Genomic DNA, 22,728 nt, shown 5'->3' with positions numbered 1-22,728 from the left:
TTTTCTTTTCTTCTTTTCTTTCTCTCCCTCTGCTCCCCACATCCCACAGCCTCCAAGGGATGCAAGAGGGATAAATGATCTTTAAGCATCTGTATATTAGTCATGTTATTACATACTGAAAAGAGTTACTTTTACTTTTTTGGTAAAGTCTATTTTCCTCAAATCTCTTATTTCTCCCAAATCCCACCTACCATTGTCTACATACAATAATAACCATGAAGAAACAAGAAGAAAAAGAAACCAGCCTTGGCAGACAAAAGCCCTGAATATTAAGCTGGAGCCATTTCCAAGGCCCAACCAGGCAAGCGTGAACCAGAACTCTTTCCACATCAGACTGAACACGACAGGAGGCCAACTTGCATGTTATAAACCTCACCTCCTCACCCCTCGCCAACCAGCCCTGCCTTTAAGGCCCACACTCATCCAGGTGCTGGGACATTCATCCTTGCCAAAGCTTTTCCCACAGCTTTCACACAAGCTCTTCCAGAATGCAGTGACACTGTGGGTGACAGATGCGCCCATCCAGTCTTCATCTTTACTAGTCTTTACTTACAAAAAGGCAGGCTTCCTTGGCATCCTCTTACTCTCTCCTCTAGAGAATCCTTTAGCCTCCTAATCCATCATACTGGCTCAGGCCCACCCAGTTTCATTGTTCAATGGAAGGCGCCATCTATTCATATTGTTGAACACAGGGACGGTGTGACCACCACACAGTAGTGAACTAGAGGTGCCAAGTTTCCCTCAAAAGGCGTGAAAGATGCTGTGATTTACAGGAGTGCTAACGAGCTGGGGATTTCTGGACCTGTAAGCACCTGCTGCTTCTGCAGCCTCTGCCAACTCCACCGCCATGCCCTGGGATATTGGACAGCACTCCCTCCCTCTTAGGAGAATTTATGGTTAAACTCATTGAAAAGCTTGCTCTGCCATGTACCTCCATTAAAAAGGCAACACTCACCAGGAAAGTCAAATTGGGGAAATGAGAGAAAGGGTCCTAACTTTGTTTTGTTTTCCTTCTTTCTGCGACTGCTCTCAAAAGGAGAGAGATTCCCAACCAGCTCTACAGTCAAATAAAATCAGGAGATAATTTTATTATTCATTATTTACACCCTATATGCCTCTATAAAAGGTTTAGAGCAGAGGGCCAGAAAGCTGCAGGTGCTGCCTGTTAAGAGAGAGGATTTAGGGGCTGGCCCGGTGGTGCAGCGGTTAAGTGTGCACATTCTGATTTGGCGGTCTGGGGTTCGCTGGTTTGGATCCCAGGTGTGGACATGGCACCACTTGGCAAGCCATGCTGTGGTAGGCGTCCCGCATAGAAAGTAGAGGAAGATGGGAATGGATGTTAGCTCAGGGCCAATCTTCCCCAGCAAAAAGAGGAGGACTGGCAGCAGATGTTAGCTCAGGGCTAATCTTCCTTAAAATAAATAAATTAATTAACAAATAAAATTTAAAAAAAAAATAAAAATAAGAAAGAGGATTTATGCTGTTGTATTTTAGGCACCTGATGATCCTTCCATCCAGGAATGTGATTTGTCATCAGTTACAATGAGGAGCAGGCAAACCATGCTGTTGATTCCCAAACAAGGCAGACCCGCTCACACCACATGACCTCTCTATGCTTTTCTTCAGGTGGTGCTTCTGAGCATTAAACCCTCAAGCCCATAATATAATGGAATCGCAGAAACCAGCTTAGTTCCTTTATGTTCCACAACCCACCCATCTAACCGCTTATCTCCCCACCCTTCTTGCTGCTCAACTAATTATACAAACCATTTGCTGCACCCAAGCTCTTCTTCCACACAAACCATGTTCATTCAAATCTCACAGTCACCATCTTCTCTATCAAACCAAATTCAGACTTCTCTCAAAAAACTGAGATCAAATCCAATTTCTCCACTAAGTTTTTCCTAGCTAGTGAGACCACCACATTGACTCTCCTTTCTTTTTATCCGATCCCTGTGGCATTTTGTAGTTGGTATAGTGTGACAAAATAGTTCTACTATAGAAGGTTCTTAATCTGCCAACATTCACATAGAAGAGTTAGATAAGGCAAGTGGGTACCCCACTCTGATATTAACCTCCCTGCCCTATGATAGCCCTTTCAATATAGAAGAGAAACACTCCCCTGTTTAAAGCTGGGAGCTGCTTCGTTATAATGCATGAAAGTCAAAATCAAACTAAATGTAAATGAAACAAATTACACATACATCATCTCGTGTTGCTCATGCTTGCATGTAAGTTCACACCAATTTATAATTGCCCCTTCCAAGTTCACCCTTTTCCCCATGTATGTTCAATTGTGTGCCAGGTTATTTCTCTCAGCTCCATTCAGTCCTTGAAGATAGAGATCCACTATGTTTGGATCCCATGCCTCTCCACCTAAGTCTCTATTAAAACTACATTTTCCAGAAACAGTTGAGGAGGCATCCCTATACACTGATCACAGAACTATCCTGAAGTAACTACCTCTTTCCTAGTCCTTACTCAGGAAAGCCTAGTACATCATCCTTTCTGACCCCACTATTTCTAGAAAAGGTCCAGACTCCTTTAGAACCCTGCTTAAATGACATTCGACTATATAACTATGAGGCAAAAAGTTGATGCTCCCATTTGCAAGTCACAAAGTCAAAAATATCCTAATATATTAGTGTACTCACATTGTAATTTTGAGAACTCTGACTCTAACCAGATTAAAATGACTTTCAATTCACATACATTTATGATATAAAATGTAGGACAGTTGTAGTGGGCTTTTTTTTTTTTTTTGCTACTATCACACAATTTAGCCCTTGATCATAAAGTGTTATATTTTCCTCTGGTTATTTCATTTATGTATGTCTTGTCTGAAAAGTTCTCCAAGGCAGGGAACAGGTTTTTCACTTCTTTCCTCTCTCTCTTACCGTCTTGGTAACTTGATTCCATATTGACATGCAAACCACAGCACAGTCAGGTTTAAAGAATACTAGAACAAAAAAGTTTAAAACTTTTACTTAAACTAGGAGTTGACTAATTTTTTCAGTAAAAAGCTAGATGGTCAATATTTTAAGCTTTGCAGTCAACATAGCTTCTGTGGAAATACTTAACTCTGCCATTGTAGTGTGAAAGCAGCCACAAACAATACATAAATGAGTGTGGCTGTGTTCTAATCAAACCCTATTTACAAAAACAGCAGCTGGACCAGGCCTATAGGCCAGTTTGCCAACATTACTCAAACTACGAAAACATCAGAGGAGACAATGATATACTGCCGCTCCGCCACTTACCACTGTAATTCAAACTCAACTCAACAAGAAGTTTGTCACTGCTCATTAAATTGAAATTAAGAGTGATAACATATATAAATCTCAATGAAGATCTCTGTCAAATTAAGTGATACATTTGCATCCTGGGAGGGCTCACTTCCAAGATTTTTGTGGCCTCTTACATCCCACCTCATCCCTGAGTATTTTATTCCAGAAATAATCATAGCTAAACTCAAATAGGCAATTATATACCATTATTGACAATTTTCAGTTATTTTTATGTTTCACGTGAGTCCAAAGAAATCAGTTCCTAAGTAAATGTCTATTTATTAAAGATTAACATTTGAGTTTTTGGCTGATCCATTGATTTCTGGCAATTAAAATTCATTACCTACTCTAGAATGCATATCCTTGAATGTCTTCTCCCTTCTGTCCCACTCCTGGTTACTTCTCAAGTGCTTATATTAAATATAAATTAATGCAAAATAATTATTCCTTTTCTTTGTCAATTTCAAAATGGAAATTCTAAAAGGCAAGATGAACTGACACATTAAATATTTCCATAGTTAAAGTAACAGTGAAAATATCTTATCTAATAAAAATTGGACAACATATCCAAATTACAAACAGTTTAACTTTCCATCTAAGATAACGCCACGTGGTTCATATTCTGTACATTCCTATGATTCATAACCCTCATAAAGCTACAATATTAAATAAAACTGAATAAACACTGAAAGACTAAAGCAAATCTGACTTGCATAGTCAGTTGATTCACCCGAATGGACAGTTGATTTCCATTAGAAAATATAATGCAAAACACCATACACAAATGTCAAAAGGAAAATAAACTGACAACATAAAAGAACTCTTCAACCCAAAATTACTTCCCATATTTTGAGCTGTAAGTAAATAATTACTATCAAGGTATAAAACTAAGATTTTTTTATACTCACAGTTAATCTTGAAAAGAATATAGTATAAATCATAATAGTTAAATCATTATCTTCTAAAGATTGGGGGCAATGGAGACTTGACTCATTGCAACCACATTTTTCTGAGTAGAAAGTTAGTGGAGGTCACAGATTAGTCAGTTTTTCTATCTCCCACAGAAATTAAGCTTTCTGCTGACTCTTTCGTTACATGCTACCTCCTTTTTCTTGCTGACTTTAGAGATTTTTCAGAAAACAAAACTAAAATCAGAAGTGAACTGACCTACTGAAGTAGAATGCAAAGTTACATTTAATATGATTCCAGTTGCAGAAAAAATGTGCCCCTCCCCCCACCAAAAATTAAGCTAATAGTGGTTATCTCTAGGAAGTTGGAGCAATTGTTACTTCCTTTCCCCTTTTTTCTATTTTTCAAATTTTCTACCATGATATTGCCTCACTTTTAAAAATCAGAAGAAAATAAGAATGTGAATACGTACAAAGTCCTCACAATTTGCATCTATCATTTTTATCCCTCATGATTTATGCGTAGTTTTTACCTAACAAAACTGGTGCTACGAAACCAGTCCCAATACACAGAAGTTATCTCTTTATAAGTTAATATAAACTTGAGTTTCACAGGATTCCTCTTGAGTTGAGAGCAAGTTCTTTATATAGTTCAATTACAGTGTGGAAGTAACACCAGTTAGGAAACCACGCAACATACCATCTGGCATCTCATTAAAGTAGCATGCTTTTTTAAGGACATTTTAAAAATTGTGCTTCATAGAGATTACTAGGAGAAGCCACTGTGAATGGATGGCAGTTTTCAGCAATGCTGTCAGAAACCCAAGGCTGAATCCAGCAAGAGTGTGGTTGACTGTGTGAAGGGCAAAATATTGCCAGAATTGGAACATCAGTAGCTTTTTATTTCATATTTGGGAAGTCTCACCAAAATGAGATAAACCTCATTAGATTTGTGCCTAACTTATACTCAGCCTAAACTGTAATAATATACTAGTATATTTTAAATAAATGCCATGTAGTTTTGCACAAGTGTTTTTCTACAAAAAAAGAATATTAGAAAAAGAACGAAATCTCTGCTTGTAACAAGCCACTGTGTCTGAGTACTAACAGGCAGTGCCTGGGCCTCACCCTCTCAAGGTCCTGCTCCACGTCTGAGATTGGCATTTACTCTTCTCAGGTCACCACCACTTTCTCTGTCACTTCCCCCCACCACACCCTCCAAATCTGTCTTCTGTCCCCTGGACAATCTTCCCTCTGCCTGGCACACTAGACTCCTCATCCTCCTCCCTCCCCAGGAACATTGTTCTAGCCTCCTTCCCCTCTGCTACCCGCCATGAAACCTCCAGGTGACACTGCGTCTCCTCCACAGCTCCTGGTTCTCTGCTACTGTCCTGCCTGAGGAAGAGACAAAATCACGCAGCCTTGCCCTTGACAGACTGTTGCCATCTCACCTAGTTTAGGCCTGTTGATCTTTGCACAGCTCCCTTGTCATCATCTTTGCCTCCAACTTCAGAGGAACATCTGAGCCTCTCTAAAACTAAAGTCTTTCTCCAACACCACCATAGATTTACTTTTTATGTGTGTTTGGACCTTTCCACTAACTTCTTCCCTCTTGGTTTTCAATCTTTTGAAAGCCATCTTTTGCTAAGTCTACCACCCCTGCAAGAATCAGCCCTTCGTCTCAATTCCCAACTCCTTCAATGAATGATCTTTCTCTACCACCTTCAGCTTGTACTCCCTTCTCTCCCCACTTACTACCCCATCCTCTTCTTGATCAGCTTCCTCTAGGCAGCTGATATATGGCTCTTAAGTCTGTAGAAACTCCTCCTTGGAAATCACTGGTACCCTACATTTACCAGATTCACTTGTTCTCTCCTTGGTATCATCTTCCTTGACCTCTCTAGAGAACTGGATACTGATGATTATCTCATTCATCCCTGCAACATGTATTTATTGATGTCCCACTATGTGACCTTTGCTTTGATGGCATTGGACACTATTTAATCTTCTAATCCTCTATTATCTCCTTTCTCTGTCTCCACGTTTAGACAACTGACCTCTTTTCTTCCTCTCAACTCATAACTGGAGGCATCGTGCAATGCTTTTCTCTCTGTCCATGTCCAAGGTCTCTATAGACTCACCTGAATTCAAATGCTGTATTTCCAACTACTTATAGAACCTTTCTACTTGGATGTCCCATCATCATCTCAAACTCAAAATTGATCTTTATCCTCAGTTGCCTCTCCCCAAAGCTGTATGGCTATCCCACTTAACTTCCTGTTTAGAAACTTTGAAGTTATCTGGCTTCTTCTCTCCTTCATTGACTCTGTACTGAATCCTTTTACTACTTCTCTGAGATGTCTGCCTCCCTCCCTAACCCCCTTCCCAGAAGTCTTGTCTAGAACCTCTTCACCTCAGGCCTATGTTGCTACAACAACCACCTCAATTTTTATCCCTTTCCAATTCACCTTGCACACTATTACAGATTAGTCCTCTTAAAATAATGTTAAAGCACTGCAGGTAACTTAAAACCATGACTTAGAGGGTTTCACATAAACAAGGTTGGTTTTTCTCACATAAAAGGAAGTCCGGAAGTAGACAGCTGTTGGTATAGGTAGAGGAGTTCAGCAATGTCAGAGACAACACCTCTTAGTCTCTTCCTTGTTGCATCAAAGTTGCTATATGGCTTGAGACTTTGCATCTTCTGGCAAGGGAGGGAAGAGGGGAAAGTGAGTTCCACCTTTTTATCAAGAGAACAAAAACATCCAGACATGGCATCGGCATTCTCCAGCTTGGCCAGGATGAGGTCACAGAGCTGTCCTGTCTGGAAAGGAGGCTGGCTGGATTAGAGCTCTCATGACCCATCACTTGGGGGTGGGCACAAAATTGAGGTTCACTCATCCAGGAAGAAGGGGGATGCACAACTTTAGTTTTGTTCCTCCTGCATACTAAGCTGTCCTCTGGTCAGCTTAGCCTCATCTCTCACAGTCCCAAACATACACCATGCTCACCTCCACCTTTCTGCCTTCACTCTCTTTGCCCGGAACACCTTTTCTCCACTTCTCTCTGCTTGCCAAATCCTATTCCTCCTTGTTGGCTCTGTTCATATCCCATCTACTCCATCACATATTCCAGTCCACATTGACTTCTTCCTTGAACAAACACTTCATTCATTCATTTATTCATCCATATTTAGTATTTACATACATGTGGTTCCTATAGTGAGTACTATACAGTTGAACATTTAATTTTTCTTCTGTTTCCTGTAACTTAGTTTCATTTCTCTGCAAATACCAGAACCTATCTACGGACAAGAACTGTGCCTCAGATTTCTTTTGCACGCCCCAGTGCCTCGCACAGCATTGAAAACATGATATGTCCTTAGTAAATTACTAACTGACTGAAAAATTCTCTAATTGCCCAGAAAGAACAATACATGAATTACTAAATGTAAAAAAACACTGTGGTTGGGTCTTTGAAAACAGTACATTATCTACTTATTTCAGTCAAAATATACTCCACAGGACAAGAAAATAATAATGATTATATTTTCACTCTAGTGACGAAGGTAGAAAAATATAATCTGTTTCCTTTGAGGAAACTCTAAAGACTAGCAGAGCTAAGTAAAATTCCAAATCATCAGGTAGAGAAGCAGTTGGCAGACATTTCAAATCTGCAGGCTAGTCTTCTGAGCCATTCCCTGTGATGTAATGTGAAGCAGAGAGCAGTCAAGGGACTTATTTTAGAGAGATGCTGATCTATGCGGGGATTAAGAGATCTCCGCCTAACACTGCTGTCAGCCACAGAGCAGCCTTAGAAGTGCACGAAGATTTCAGACTGGTGCAACTTATGCAAGAGACACAATTCCCCCAAGCCCCAGCGACCAGATTTTTAAACAGTCCTTATCATTTGTTTGTTGCCCTTTCCTTGTCCTATTTCCTGAGCAGATCATCTAAAATGTGTGGGAATATGTTTTCTCCAATGAGAAAACCTGCAGCTTCACGACGCATCATGGAGCTCGCAGAATAGAAAGGTGTGCAGCGTTTGCTTCATTCCTCTTGGGCCTGAATGAGGAGAGCCTTTCAGAAGTTGGCAGAAGGAAGCAGTTCACAGGAAGGCTCTTAAACCTCAGGTCCTCCCCAGAAGCTGAAATTCTACAGAGGGGCAGTCTGCATGCAGGCACCATTGCTAGCTGCCAGGTTTCTCTCTGCAGCTCCTCCCCTGTCTCCACCAGGACAAGGAAGATTCAACGACAGTCCTTGAGGCAAAGCTGAAAAGGACTTCCTTTCTCCCCCTGCACTGCTCTCAACACCACGTGATAGTATTACAGTGGTTGCTTTTTCAAAAAGAGCAAATATTACCTCCTGTGAAATAATGGCTGAGAGGGACCTCTATGCTGATTGCCATAGACCAAAAGCCAATTTTTCAAGCAAGCCAATGCTCACCTGCCAAAAATTCTGTCCCACTTTGCCTATATTTTCCCTTTCACTCCTCAACCAGCACTCTATGCTGGGAACACCAGCATGTTTCATGACTTCTGTTGCAAAGTAAGATTTAAAAAAGGAAGTACACCTGAAAGAAATATTACTGCAAATATTACTCTTGGAATTTGGAACTGAGTATTATTTAGGACACAATTGATTGCCCTACTTAGGCCACAATGTCCGTATTGGTGCATTCTCTCTCTCTAACCCCAATCTCAATCTCACTCCCATGTTTTTTATGTAGATCAAGAGATATGTTTGCCCATTCTAGAAAATAACTTAGGTTCTCCATTTCAATGATATTTTCATGTAGCACTATACATTTTCTAGAAAGTAGCAACTGAAAAAGGAATATTGAGCAAACTTCTAGAAAATTCTCTCATTTATCTTAAAATCTCTAGGCTTAGCAGTTATCTGACCCACAGATCAGTGAATGAGTGACTGAGTTATGTGTTTGCACATTTAAAATGTCTAATCTTCCTACCATAATAAAAGCTCCCCAAATTTCTGAAAGTGCTATATTGTGATCCTATAAATTGCCCTAAGGAACAAAAAATAATCAGGTAACCATAACAAAATGATCAGAAACATGAAAACCCCTCAAGAAGATGGTTCAAGAGTTTAATTACAATAGCACAAAAAGTCATCCCTATTTCACTGGACTTAGAAAATAAAGAAAACAGGGACCAGCCCTGTGGCTGAGTGGTTAAGTTCGCGAGCTCCGCTGCGGCGGCCCAGGGTTTCGCTGGTTCGAATCCTGGGCGCAGACATGGCACTGCTCGCCAGGCCATGCTGAGGTGGCATCCCATATACCACAACTAGAAGGACCCACAACTAAGAATATACAACTGTGTACCGGGGGGCTTTAGGGAGAAAAAGGGGAAAAAAAATTTTTTTAAATCTTAAAAAAAAAAAAAAGAAAAGAATACATGTAGGTATACCAAGAAACAGGAAAAGATTCCATTACTACGGTAACAAACAAATCCTGAGAAATAATTATATATCAGTTCCACAAGGAGTTTTGTAGAAAATCAGGTCAACAACTATAGGAATAAAATTTCAACATTACATCAAGAAGGCTCCTAAAAAGTCTATAGGTACTGATAGCGAGTAACCTACGCTATTTGGCATAAAGTATGGGCAGATGGATCGCTAGGGTTTAGAATAATTTTTCCATGTTGAATCTAAAACAACTACATGCAGATCCCAAAACATTCCTGCCAACTACTAGTCTTCTTGAGAGTGAAGAGCTATCTCCCTACACCGGTCGCTATTCAATTCCACCCCCCTTAGTCCCACTACATCCTGACATGGTTACCCTAAAAAGAAAACGTACAAAGACTCTGTCAAAATAAAGCACACAGGGTTTTTTTTTTTAATCTATCATTCAATTACCATCCTAAAATAAAGGTTTTTAATGTTTCAAAAAAGCAATATCACATTGGGTGGAAATATCCTTTTCATATTCAAATACCAGTTTAATATGTAGTTTGACAAATTACTCTTACGGCTCTGTTTCTGGTATTTGTGAAAAAAAATAAGATAAAAAATTGAGTGGATTCCAAATTTGCCTAAGAGTGTCCTTTTTTTCTTTCATCAAAGGATCAGGCAATATTGTCTCTTTTTGTCCCATTTTATACATAATAAAAGCATTTCCTTGATTCAAGGTGTTTATAAACTACAGATATCTCTTTACAAACACAGTCCTAACGAAACCTGAAAAATGACTGCTGTATTAGGCATTTCAAAAGAAAAAATTGGTCCACAATAGAGTAATTGTTTTGTTTACATAGCATGTATGAGTACAGATCCTAAAAATTCTTAAATAGCTACATAACCTTGACGTTAAATTGTAGGTTGCCGTGGGATCAAGTCTAAGAGAACCCAGATAGAAATCAAATGTTATTTACTGCACATTCTTTCAAGAACTTTTACTATAAAATAATACTGGAAAAATACACTAGTAATAAATAAAATTTGTTCCCAGCCACAAAACCAAAGACAGAGAATGGGAATCAAAAGGATGCACATGTGTATACGTACGGACCACTCCCAGAGAGAAATTAAAATTTCAATCCTCCTTTCTTAACAGCATTATGGGCACTAAGCAGTCACATGGACTTACAAGAAAACCAAAAGAACAAAGGCAACAACTCAAGGGTGGCAAAGGTTCTAAAGACAGCTGAGCCCGGCTCTAGTGAAGTGGACAAAATCCACGCTGAATATTTTAAAACATACCACAGAGAATATATACATTTCCCTTTGTGAAGGCACCTCTTCACTTCTGTCTCTAGAACACAAGCCCTTTTATCTGACACTCACAGGGCCTATAATTTGTCACTTACTCAAAAAATTCAGTGAAAGTGGGAAATAATAAAAATTGGTATATATGTACCTTATTTAAATGTAAGGCTTTGAGTATGGCGCCACTAAATTCAAGTTCTCTACTTAATCTTTCTTGAATAATGATACATTTCAGTTTCTTTAAAATGACTCAGGGGGCTGGCCCCATGGCCAAGCGGTTAAGTTCGCACACTCCACTGCGGCAGCCCAGGATTTCGCTGGTTTGGATCCTGGGCACAGACATGGCACCACTCATCAGGCCATGCTGAGGAGGCATCCCACATGCAACTAGAAGGACCCACAACTAAAATATACAACTGTGTACTGAGGAGATTTGGAGAGAGAAAGCAGAAAAAAAAATTTTTTAATTAAAATGAATCAGTAACTTAGACATTTGCAAAGCAATCTACATAAAAAATCCTTTTTTATTACTTTTTTCCCTAATCTTTGATAGTTGCCCAGCTCTCACCTAATTTAACAAAACTTGCACAATTATCCTTTACTGTGTCTTTCCAAAGCATTCAATTTATTTTCCAAAGAAACAATAACTCTTTATGTTTACACTCACAAGTCACAGGATTATGTAATATTTAATTAAGTTATGTAATTGTAATTACAAGTACAAACGGAATAAACAGGTTTTGAGAAAATTCAATTGACTCTTTGTAACCATACAACTCAAGTGATGGGAGGGCATATTAGCGAGGAGCCTATTGATCGCAAGTTTCAGGAGAGGAATGCTGAGTGTCAGATAAGTGGATGTTGGTCAGGAAAACTTCTATAATCTTTAAAGCAGTGTTTTCTAAAGTACGTCCCAGGGAAAATTAATTTCTAGAGTGAGATGAACAAAAGGACTCTGTGGTCAACTAAGTTGGGGAAATACGAAACGAAACAAAGCTAAGTAGGTACCTATACTGTAGGACATTAACTTCTAAACAGCTAACGCGCATTTTTAATTTCTAAGGTGGTGTCATAGAATGTAGTGTTTTCCCAATATATTTGATCAAGGACTTTGTTTCCACAAAGCACCTCTTGGGACTGGGGTTCCTGGGTACATCCTGGTGCTTAGACCATCTCCTCCTCCTCCAATTCCAACTTTTTTTTTCTCTTTTTAAAACCTCAGCATGGATAGTGTGATAGTGGGTACATGCTAGTTTAGTTCAAGTTTTAACTCTAGGGGCAGTAAGTTGCCCTAAACAAGACTCCATGTTCAGCCCGTATTTTATTGGCAAGGTAACACTCCAGAAGCAACCACTGTAAACACTTCTATTATCCATTTTTTTATTACACTATAAGAACTTCTATTGTCCATATTAACACCTAAGACTTTGATCACCAGTATAACGAATGTTAGCAATGTATTTTAATTGGTGAAACTAGTGGCTTATTAATTAATATGAAGACTCTAGAAGTAGACTCTCATAAGTAAAATTAAAGACAGTAAAGAATAATGTGGAGTAGTAAAACTATTTAGGAGACACTCTCCACTCTAGTTTGAACCGAATATAAGGATGCACAGAAGCTCTCCCCATGGAGAAGCCCTGAAGTTTGATCTCTAAATGGTCCAGTATCCACCTGTTGGTTTACAAAGAGTTAGGGTTGCCTGCTGGTCGTGAATTCAGCCTGTAAACGTTACTCTGTTTGCCTTGAAAGAACCTTTATGTAAGGTAGTGGAACGAGACTGTATAACATGCTGTATAAACTGTTTTTTGCTTGCTTGCTAATGTGTTTATTTACTGTTTCTGTGTGTAGCAGCGTTTAGTACGAGACCTGCTTTTATCATAACATAGAAGCAAAGTTTGAGGTAGTAGATGATACTCACCTCAAATCTCTTCTGAATTAGAAACAAGGGGGAAAAAAGAAAAACAAACAAGACGAAAGAAAAAAACCCTCAGGGCTGTGCATGGCCATCAGCTTAGGTCAGTTCTTAACACCTTTCTCCAAGGCAGAAGAAATTATCTACCCATCTACCCTATGATGTAGCAGAGACCCAAAAGTCTTAGTTGTCCCCGACAGATTCCCTTCTATCTGCTTCCCAGACAGACAGCCCCCTCTTCCCTACCTGGATTTCACTAATAGAGTGTTTGAAAATGCACTCATGTTAGCTGACAGGAAAAGATGCTTCCAGGGACTTTCTCTAGCTCTCATCTTGATACAGACTGATATAAAATAACCTAAATGTTCCCATGGAAAGTCTGAAGAATCTGAACAGATGGGATAAGACATTAATCCAATAGTGAGAAAGCAGGGTATTTGCTGGCCTTAGATACTCGGGCACATGGCAGGATGCACAGAGGGAAGGCCAGCTAAAAAGCAAATTTGATATAATTGCATGCTGAAAGCTGTGGATTGAATGACTGGTCAGGAGGAGTCAGGAAGAGCAAATCTAACATTATTAAAAGTGGGAAGAATCCATTGATGATTCTTGCCTCAAACAACAATTACTATGGTAGCTGACAAATGGTGATTTTCATTCAACCATCCCTGCTACATTGGAATTCTATTGTAAGGAATAACTTTCCTTTTTTATTTATTTATGGATTTATTTATGGACTCATAGATTCTTATTTTATTCCATCTGTTACTACCAATTATTTTTTAGGTTCTGTGGGAATTAGTCCTTCAAGCTGACTCCTGTGTCCTTCTGACACGTCTGCGTCATTCTTTGCTCACTTCCTTACTTTCTGATAAAACAAGCTGTTCTAGCTTCTCTTGTTCTTTTCCTGCCACAGCAATGAAGATCTGGTTGATTTTTACTGGAGAATGGTATTTAGAAAACAAGATATGACACTAGTTGTGCTCATTGTGACTGAGTTATCATTGCTTCTTTATCCTCTCAGAAGATAGAACTAGGAGGATGGACAGATAGACAGAAGGACATACATCTATATATATAGATATAAAAAACCATGAGCCCCTACTGATATATCCAATCCCAATCCAATACCACATGGGTTCATTCTAGCCTTCTGCCCTTCCATATTTATAATTCTCTTCTCTAACAATGAAAAACCGGACCCTCATTATCCATAATAGATGTATTTATTTTCATAATCTCAAAGTGTCTCCCCACAAGATAGTTATTAATTATAAGAGAAAAAGAATAACTTTACAGTGTAGAAATATGATAGATACCACATTAACTAAGTGACCACAAATAATGGCACAAGTAGATAGCACGTGCCCCTGATATGAGACATTAAAAAGGACACAACATCATTTCTGTGGTATTCTTGCCAAAAATATATAATCTAAAACTAATCATTGGGAAACATCAGATAAACCCAAAATAACTGGCCTGTGCACTTCAGAAATGTCAAGGTCATGGAAACAAAGAAATACGGAAGAACTGTTCCAAATTAAAAGAGACTACAAAAAATGAGAGCGAAATTAACTTGTGATCCTGGACTAAATTCCTAGACCCCAAAAATTGTGGGGTTTTTTCCCTTTTGCTATAAAGACATTAGTCTTTAGGGACAACTGGCAAAATTGGAATGAAGTCTGTAGGTTAGATAACAGTATTATTAAAGTTAATTTGTTGATTTTGATAACTGTATTCTGGTTCTATAAGAGAATGTCCTCGTTTTTGGAAGTCTACAGAGGTATAAAGGGACATCACACACACACACACACACACACACACACACACACACACACACAGTGTTACAGAGGGGGATGGAGGGTGAGGAGGCTCCCAGGTGACTCTAATGCACAATCAGCCAGACAAAGAACATAAAGAAGAGAGCTGGGAACAGAGTCATAGGAAATAGCCAGCTCGAGGGGGTGGGATCTGGGGTTCAGAAAAAGAAAGAAGAAGTAGCAATAAATGATGTAAAAGGACAATCAAGAAAGTTAAGGACAGTGTAACAGGAGGAGAGCTGGGTGATTTCCAAAGTTGCATAAAGTAAACAACGTGCGATTGGATAAAGAGTTACAGGTTTGGACAGTTTGGGCACAAAAGTACTCATTCAACCACATGTATGTTGTGAATATGTGAAGTGTGGGCATTCATGATGGACATACAGAAACTCAGACACTGTCCTCAAGGGGCTGACATTGTACTGGCTCCTATGAGAAAACAGTATCTGAAAAATCTGTCGCACTTGAGAACATCTGGTATCTCCAAACCTCCATCTTCACAGCGCTCTCAGATGGAGCGTTCTTGAAGGCAGTGAGTCCAGGCCCCCCTGTCTGGGTTCCCTCCCGGAAAGATGCAATTCTTTGGAAAACTGCCTCTCCCTGAAGCACGGAATGAGAGTCTTCGTGGGAAAACCTGCATTCGCCAAAGTCATTTCAGATGACTGGGTTGAGATAGGGCCTTAGAGAGATGCCAATGCCGTGCCTGGGACTTTTGGGTGCTGAGTGCCCTGAGTAGTCTTCAGTGCTTCTCTGACTGTATTTCATCTTTGAGGTTCAGAATCTAGGTTTGTCTTCAACATTAAAACTACTCTTTTTTTCTCCACCAGCAAGAATCAGATTTTACCTATGGTACAACAAAACACATTTTCAACTTGGCCCAGAAGCTGAGAGGAATGATGACACTGCTCTTTGCACGCTGCCTGTATTTAGTGACCCTATATTTATACGATTTTATACGACCGTATATTTATATGACCCTATATTTATTTCATTTTGTAAAGTTTAGGATTCTTGGGCTAGGAATCCTTGAGCAGCAAACCCCGAGCCCTAGTTCTTACCTTTTAAACTGATGGACCAAAAAAATTCCCTGTTTCCTAATAGAGCAATGTGGGTCAGAAGGAGGGGTTGAATAAACACAGGCATTTTACTTTGTTGTCCAGATAATAATAATTAAGATGATAACAAGTAACATTTTACATTTTACAAAGCTCTTTCAAGCATGTTCTTATTTGATCTCACAACCTTGTAGTAACTTGAATAAATAAAATTGCAAATCAAAAGTCACTGAAAAAAGTGATTTCCGTTTCCAGATTCCTTTATCTCCACAAAACATCTGTGTTAGAAGAGTCTAGCACATACTAGCTTAAGCCCCCAGACCAAGAAATCCACCTGTAAGTTAGATTAGGAAATGCAATAATCTAAAGAAAAGGATGTTAATCAACTAACAATATAGTTTATCTGATGCTTGGCAAATTTTATTTTAATGCAATGGCAGCTTTATCTGGTTATTTGGTTTCCTGCACATTCCTCTTGCCCTTATGAAAGCCAAAGCCAGAATCAGTCTTACTTTATCTTTCTGAGGCAATCTCCTGCTACTGATGACACCCAGAAGCTTTAATTAAAATGACAATTAACATAGGGATTGGAAGGCGTTTGGTTTTTTTGAAAATCTCATTTATTTTGAGCCTGCTTTAGAAATGTTAATGCCAGTGTGTTTGCCTAGGACAGCTGTATCTTAGAGAAAAACGTCCAAATATTTAAAGGCTGACTTCTTTTGGCTTTGGGTAAAAAAAAAAAAAAAGAAAAGAAAAGAAAAGAAAACCAATGGATAGATTTTCACAGTCTGTTAGCACACAGATTCATTCTTAGAAAATGATTAGTTTTTTGGAGACATATGTGATAAAAGTGTCATAGAGATCACAAAGAAATTTTAGTCATTAACTTTTCTTTTTTTCCAAGGAGAAGAATCAATATTTTATGTCTCTCTAAATACACATGCAGAAATAAGCTTTACTATCAGCAAATTTTATGGATTCATTCCACATACCCAAAGAATGAAAAATAACCTAAATCTATACATACCATCCTATACACAACAAGGCTATAGGATTTGTGCTCTCAAATTATTTTTGATAACCAATAATTATCATCAGTTTCTGATTGTCATCCAACATACTGAGAGGAATGAGTTTAATAGCAATGAGTAAAAATTCAGTCTTTCATGACACAAATATTTATTGAGGGCCTATGAAATGAAAAAAAAACTCAAAGAGCTTCCAATTCAATAGAGAGAAAGAAGACATATATTGGAGTAACAATAATATAAAACCAAAGTGATGTGTAAGAAGAGATAAAGAAAAAGTGCCACTGAATGGTAATCCTTATAGTTGATAAATATAAAACTTTACCCCTTCCTTTAATGTTGCTGCTATTTCTAAAGTAGACATCATAATTTAAAATAACCAACTATAATACCAAAAATGTTGTTTTAAACTAAATACCCACTAACTCAAAAGATTTTGATAACTGCATGCCAGCATATGAGCCAATCCCAAAATCACTATATTGATTCAACATGTTAAAACTAAATTATATTTTTAAAAATTAACAACGATGCAATCACAAAAAGTAGAAAATATTTATTTACCATATTTCTACCATTTATTTACATTTTTTACCATTTACCATTCATTTATATCACTAAAACAACTAAAGTATGATGTACAAGATTTTGTTTAAACATGGTTTAGGGAAACGTATTAAGGAACTGATATTTTAATCAAGCTTACCAATTTTGAATCTTTGAGTAAAATGTAAAATGAAGCAAAAGAGGAAATCTTTGGCAGACCCATGTGCCCTTTGAACCCTGGAAGTCTATGTTCTCTGGTACAACATTCACTAGTTCATGTACAGGTACCTACCACACCTCCTGGGTCCAAGCAGAGAAAATGCAGTAGGAAATGCTTTGATGAGAATTCTCCCTCTAATGTATAACCGTGGCTAAGTTGCTCCACTCAACTCTCTAAGCTGCAATTTTCTCATGAGTAACAGTAACAAAGCACTTTCCTCACAGAGAGGTTAAGGAAATTCACTGCACTAATGAATGTAAAGTAGTTACACTGTGTCAGGCACACAGTAAGTGCTCAATAAATTATAATTTCTACTATCGTTATCATCATATTATTGCTAGTTTGCTGCATTTGTACATATACGTTCAATCACCACGTCAATCCCATACATACACAGAGGGGAAGGCTATTAACAACTCCATTACCACCTTTTCTGCTTCATAAACTTCTCTCATCTTCCTTCCCCCAATTTGAGGAAAGCCTTTTACGTAGTTTTTAGTAATTCTGGGATCCAAAACTTTGGAGGACAGTGTGAGGTGACAGCATTATCACCAGGCAGTGTTCCCCACTCCCTAACTCAACAATAGTCAGAGAGAAAGGGACATGCTGGGAGAATGATCAGCCACGCTGGCACTGGCTGCAGAGGGCTTCCACTTCCTCTACTTGCAAAGGGGCCCAAGCCTCCATATGGTGATGCCAATTGTCGCCATCTGCCCACATGGTATACCCCTCTGTCTTTTGTCTAAAATACTATTTTTCCTGTGGTCCAGTCATTCCTCAAAGAGACAGTGAATAGCGATACACAAAATGCCCGCCACCAAAGCAATTTAGATCCCAAACAGAATGCAATTCTCTTCCTCACTTCCGAGAAAAATATAATTTCTAATGATGCTATCTAGTAGAAAAGTTCTTATGTTTGTGAAAATCTTTAAATTGCATTCTCAAACATCATGTTTTCTGAGCTTGATAAAACAGACAAAATCAATCTGACTTTCTAGTGTTGGACCTAACCAACAAAGTAAAGTAAGCAATGAGCATGCAGAGAACAATTAAGTTGTGAGAAGTATCAGAAAAGCCAGACAGGAACTATCTCCTTCCTGTAGATAGGACATCCTTCCAAAGATGCGTTACTCAGTCCCACCATCTGAGAGATGGCCACACCAGCTGAGCTGCGTGACCACGCTCTGAGTAACAAGGAAATCTAGCTACTCCTTCACTGACATGCAGTAAATATACCAGGTCAAGAACTGTCGTTCATTTATTGGTTCAATTCCTCTGAATCCATCTGTATCCAATTTCAGAACGTTTGACAATCATTGTATATTTGTTTAAAATCTCTTCTCTTGAAATAGACTTAAAATGTATGTTCTGTAAAAAGAAAAAGGAAATTCTGAGACAGAACAGTTTGTATTAATAGGCCAGCCTCAATCAAAGAAAACAATTCCGTGAAATTTCAAATTTGCTTTTATAACAACTCTGAACACCAAAAACGAAGGAACTTGGTGAGAAGGCAGGCAACTAATACCCTTCTCCCTGAACAGAAAAAGGTCAACAATGATGTAAGGTACAGAAAGCTTGTGTACAAAAACGACTATGACTTCTCTCTTCCAGTGTCACATGAAGAATAACTAGTTTTACTCTAGTCAGGGAAAAAAAAATTTAGGGAATGGGAAATAGAGTAAAAAACGGAACTGTTTGAAGGATAAAATAATTCCTTTTTTCTGCTAAGCGGAAAACAGGATAAATCCTCCTATAGGGGTTTTGATTACAAGGCATCTGAAGCAAAAGCACCAACATCTGATGTCTGTACGTTCATCTAAAATTCCGCACAGAGAGGGAAGGTCGGTGGCAATCTCAGTGTCTTTCCTTCTGAAAATATCTGTGGCCTAGAAAATGTTTTACTTTTAAAATAAAAAGTCCTAGTGACACCAGGAAAATTTTGCATTAGACGTAGCAACTGGATATTTTTAAGAAATTTTTAAGAAAGGATATTTTTAAGAAAATTACTAAACTCTTTCCAGATTTTTTTATTTCTTCAAATCTTTACATACGGTGATGCTATCGATGTGCAATCTGAAGATCTGCCCTCAATCCATGATAGGCTCATCATGAACACCTGAGCCTCATTTTCCTCCCCTGTAACACAGGAATGATACCTACCCTGTTGATTCTCTCTCCCCTTGCAATTCACTCTCTAAATCATTCATAACTATAAGCTTAACCATTACATCCAACTTTCCTAAAATTTGCTCCATGAAAAACAGGCTCTATAAAGAAAATAGTCTGTGAAGAGCAGCATTTTATACCCCTGTCTTGCGAAGTCACGTATGTATTGGTTATTAAAGGCTCTGATAAATTTTGCAATAAAGAAACTTGTCTAAGTCAGAATTTTTCAAATTTATTCGATCATGGAACTCTGCTCCCAGGCATATACGTTGTTCCCAAGAGGAAGCTGCAGCAAATGCTGCATGAGTCCACGAAGCTAATATATACACCACCACCCACCTGATTGCCTCTACCAAGATCTCAGACACAGCGCCCAGGAATTTTTTTTAAAAGACTCTAATGCCAACCTTGTAAATCAAACCAACAAATGGCCCCATCACAAATATGATAAACTCTACCTTATTTTCAGTTGGAACAAAATTTTTGGTCCAATGGCTCCAGAACAAGTCATCTAACAGGTTATTAATAACTATTTTAAAAATTCATAATTTAACATTTTTCAGATTTTCAAGAGAAAAAAATCCTAAGTGATAACTACCAGCCCTTAAACATTCCTTTTTCTGGGTTCTTAACATTTACATAGGAGCTTTCCTAGTCCATCCAGGAGAAGTCCTCCATGGAGGGTTATGTCTTGGCAGCTTTAGTCGCACTGGATGCAAAAAGTCTGTGATTCTAGCGTTTTCCTCAGAGTTGTGCCAAAACTGAAAAAATTATATTCAAGCTCACACAAAACAACTGATTTATATTAAGTATTAGTCTGCAATGAGAAATATACCCACCAACAGGATAGACATTTAGGTCAGTCGATAAGCCCATTTCCTTTACATCTCGGAAAATATTATTTAAAGTCTGAAATGACAACCACATGTCTATCAATAAGCAAGCTACTGAATAAAATATTGTGTAACCACATAATATGATACCACGCAGCTGTAAAAAGAAATGGAGTGAGGGGCAGGCCGGTGGTGCAGTGGTTAAGTGCGCACATTCTGCTTTGGCAGCCCGGGGTTTGCTGGTTCTGATCCCAGGAGCGGATATGGCACTGGTTGGCAAGCCATGCCATGATAGGCGTCCCACGTATAAAATGGAGGAAGATGGGCATGGATGTTAGCTCAGGGCCAGTCTTCCTCAGCAAAAAAAGAGGAGGATTGGCAGGTGTTAGCTCAGGGCTAATCTTCCTCAAAAAAAAAAAAAAGAAATAGAGTGATCTTCGGGATCTATTTTTTTTTTAAAGATTTTATTTTTTTCCTTTTTCTCCCCAAAGCCCCCTGGTACACAGTTGTATATTCTTCATTGTGGGTCCTTCTAGTTGTGGCATGTGGGACGCTGCCTCAGCGTGGCTTGATGAGCAGTGCCATGTCCGCACCCAGGATTCGAACCAATGAAACACTGGGCCGCCTGCAGCGGAGTGCATGAACTTAACCACTCGGCCACGGGGCCAGCCCCTTCGAGATCTATTTTTAAGTGAAAAAAGCAAGTCCAAAAGAGAGTGTCTAGTATACCGTATTTGTGTAAGAATAGGAAGAGATTTATGAATAGATATATGTATAAATATTCATATATTTATCTTTTATTTTATATGCGTGTGTGTATATATTTGCTTATATTTTCAAAAAGAAACAAAAAGACAAAATAAATTAATTAATTTTAAAAATTAGTTTTTTAAATAGGGGTAAAGAGTAGACAGGAATAATTTCTCCAAAGGTACCTTGTTTTATAGCTTTGATTTTAGAACCACATACAAGTTTTAGATCACTAAAAATCAAAGTTAAATCAAAAGGGAAAAATAAGGCAATGTCTAAAAATAAGAAACAAATGAACCTAATCGTATATCAAGTTGAATTTAAAATGCCAAATTTTCGAAATAAGCCAGACTGAGAAAGACAAACACCATATGATTTCACTCATATGTGGAATATAAACAAACACATGGACAAAGAAAACAGTTCAGTGGTTACCAGGGGAGGGGGGGTGGGGGGGCACAGGGGGTGAAGGGGAGCACTTACGTGGTGACAGTCAAGAAGTAATGTACAAGCGAAATCTCACAATGATGTAAACTATTATGAACCCAACAAAATAAAGAAATTAATAAATAAAATGCCAAATTTTGACTATACATCCCAACAGGAAATATCCTAAGGATAAAAATAACCACAAAGAAACCTTGAAAATCATATTTGATAGCGCTGTTGTTTATGGCAACATCATTAGAACTTATACTAAAGTCTCTAAGAATAATGGAATTAAGTTAATTAGTGAAATTCATCTATTCATAATTTCTCATGATGCCACATCAAGGAGATATTAGTATAAAAATATTTACCACTCGTAGTAATTCTTAACCAGCACTTTCTTCAAGACATGAAAATATAGTGTCTATATAGTAAATAACTGTAACGTCTTAAGTGGCAAAGACAGAACCTCATTTATCTTTGAAACTCCCACACAACCTAGAACAGTGTATAGTGTGCTCTTAAATAAACGTTTACTGTTAAATGAATGTTTGACCAATGGTGCTCAGGGAATACATATCAACTTGCTTAAAACTCTGTTTCAGGTTATAACTTTGCAGAATAAAGTTTAGCATTTTGGACAGCTACATTATTCCCAAAGCATTAAAGGGAAGAACACTATTATCTGTCTCTATTGCCAAAAGCTAAGGTCTCCTGAGAGCTGAGAAATCAACAAGCCAAATATCATTAAAACATGCTAATTGAGTCTGTCCAAATCTTTATGCTGTGTTAGAATAATGCCAAAAATCAGCTTGGAAATCTCAGGGTTACATGTTGGTATACAAAGAGAACATCTCTTTTGTTCCACCTTTCGTTCATTAAATAAGTATCTAGGGCCTGCTATGTGAAACATTTTTCCTGGATTCCTGTATTACGGTAGGTAACTGCAGTGCTGACAGAGAGCCTGGAAAATCTCCACCGTAGGACAGAATACAGCCGCTGCAGATTTATTAGGACAGGACATATTGCCACCCTGCACG

General features: G+C 38.3%; 1 protein-coding gene across 4 annotated transcripts in view; it reads right to left on the bottom strand.

Annotated features, from left to right (window-relative positions):
* Positions 1-22,728, bottom strand: part of PLCL1 (phospholipase C like 1 (inactive)) — a 328,998-nt gene that overhangs the window by 104,964 nt on the left and 201,306 nt on the right. The window contains exon 1 of one of the 4 annotated variants that reach the window (XM_070508296.1): positions 4,196-4,313. The exons of the other annotated variants lie outside the window; for them this stretch is intronic. Coding sequence (XP_070364397.1) covers positions 4,196-4,228 — 33 coding nt within the window. The 5' untranslated portion in view covers positions 4,229-4,313. Of the gene's footprint in view, positions 1-4,195; positions 4,314-22,728 lie in introns of those variants that run through there. 4 annotated transcript variants of the gene reach the window in all.

The sequence above is a fragment of the Equus asinus genome, chromosome 4 (genome assembly GCF_041296235.1).
Source record: "Equus asinus isolate D_3611 breed Donkey chromosome 4, EquAss-T2T_v2, whole genome shotgun sequence".
Lineage (NCBI taxonomy): Eukaryota > Metazoa > Chordata > Mammalia > Perissodactyla > Equidae > Equus > Equus asinus.
The sequence above is the reverse complement of the archived record's forward strand: the minus strand, read 5'-3'. Positions and strand labels throughout refer to the sequence as shown.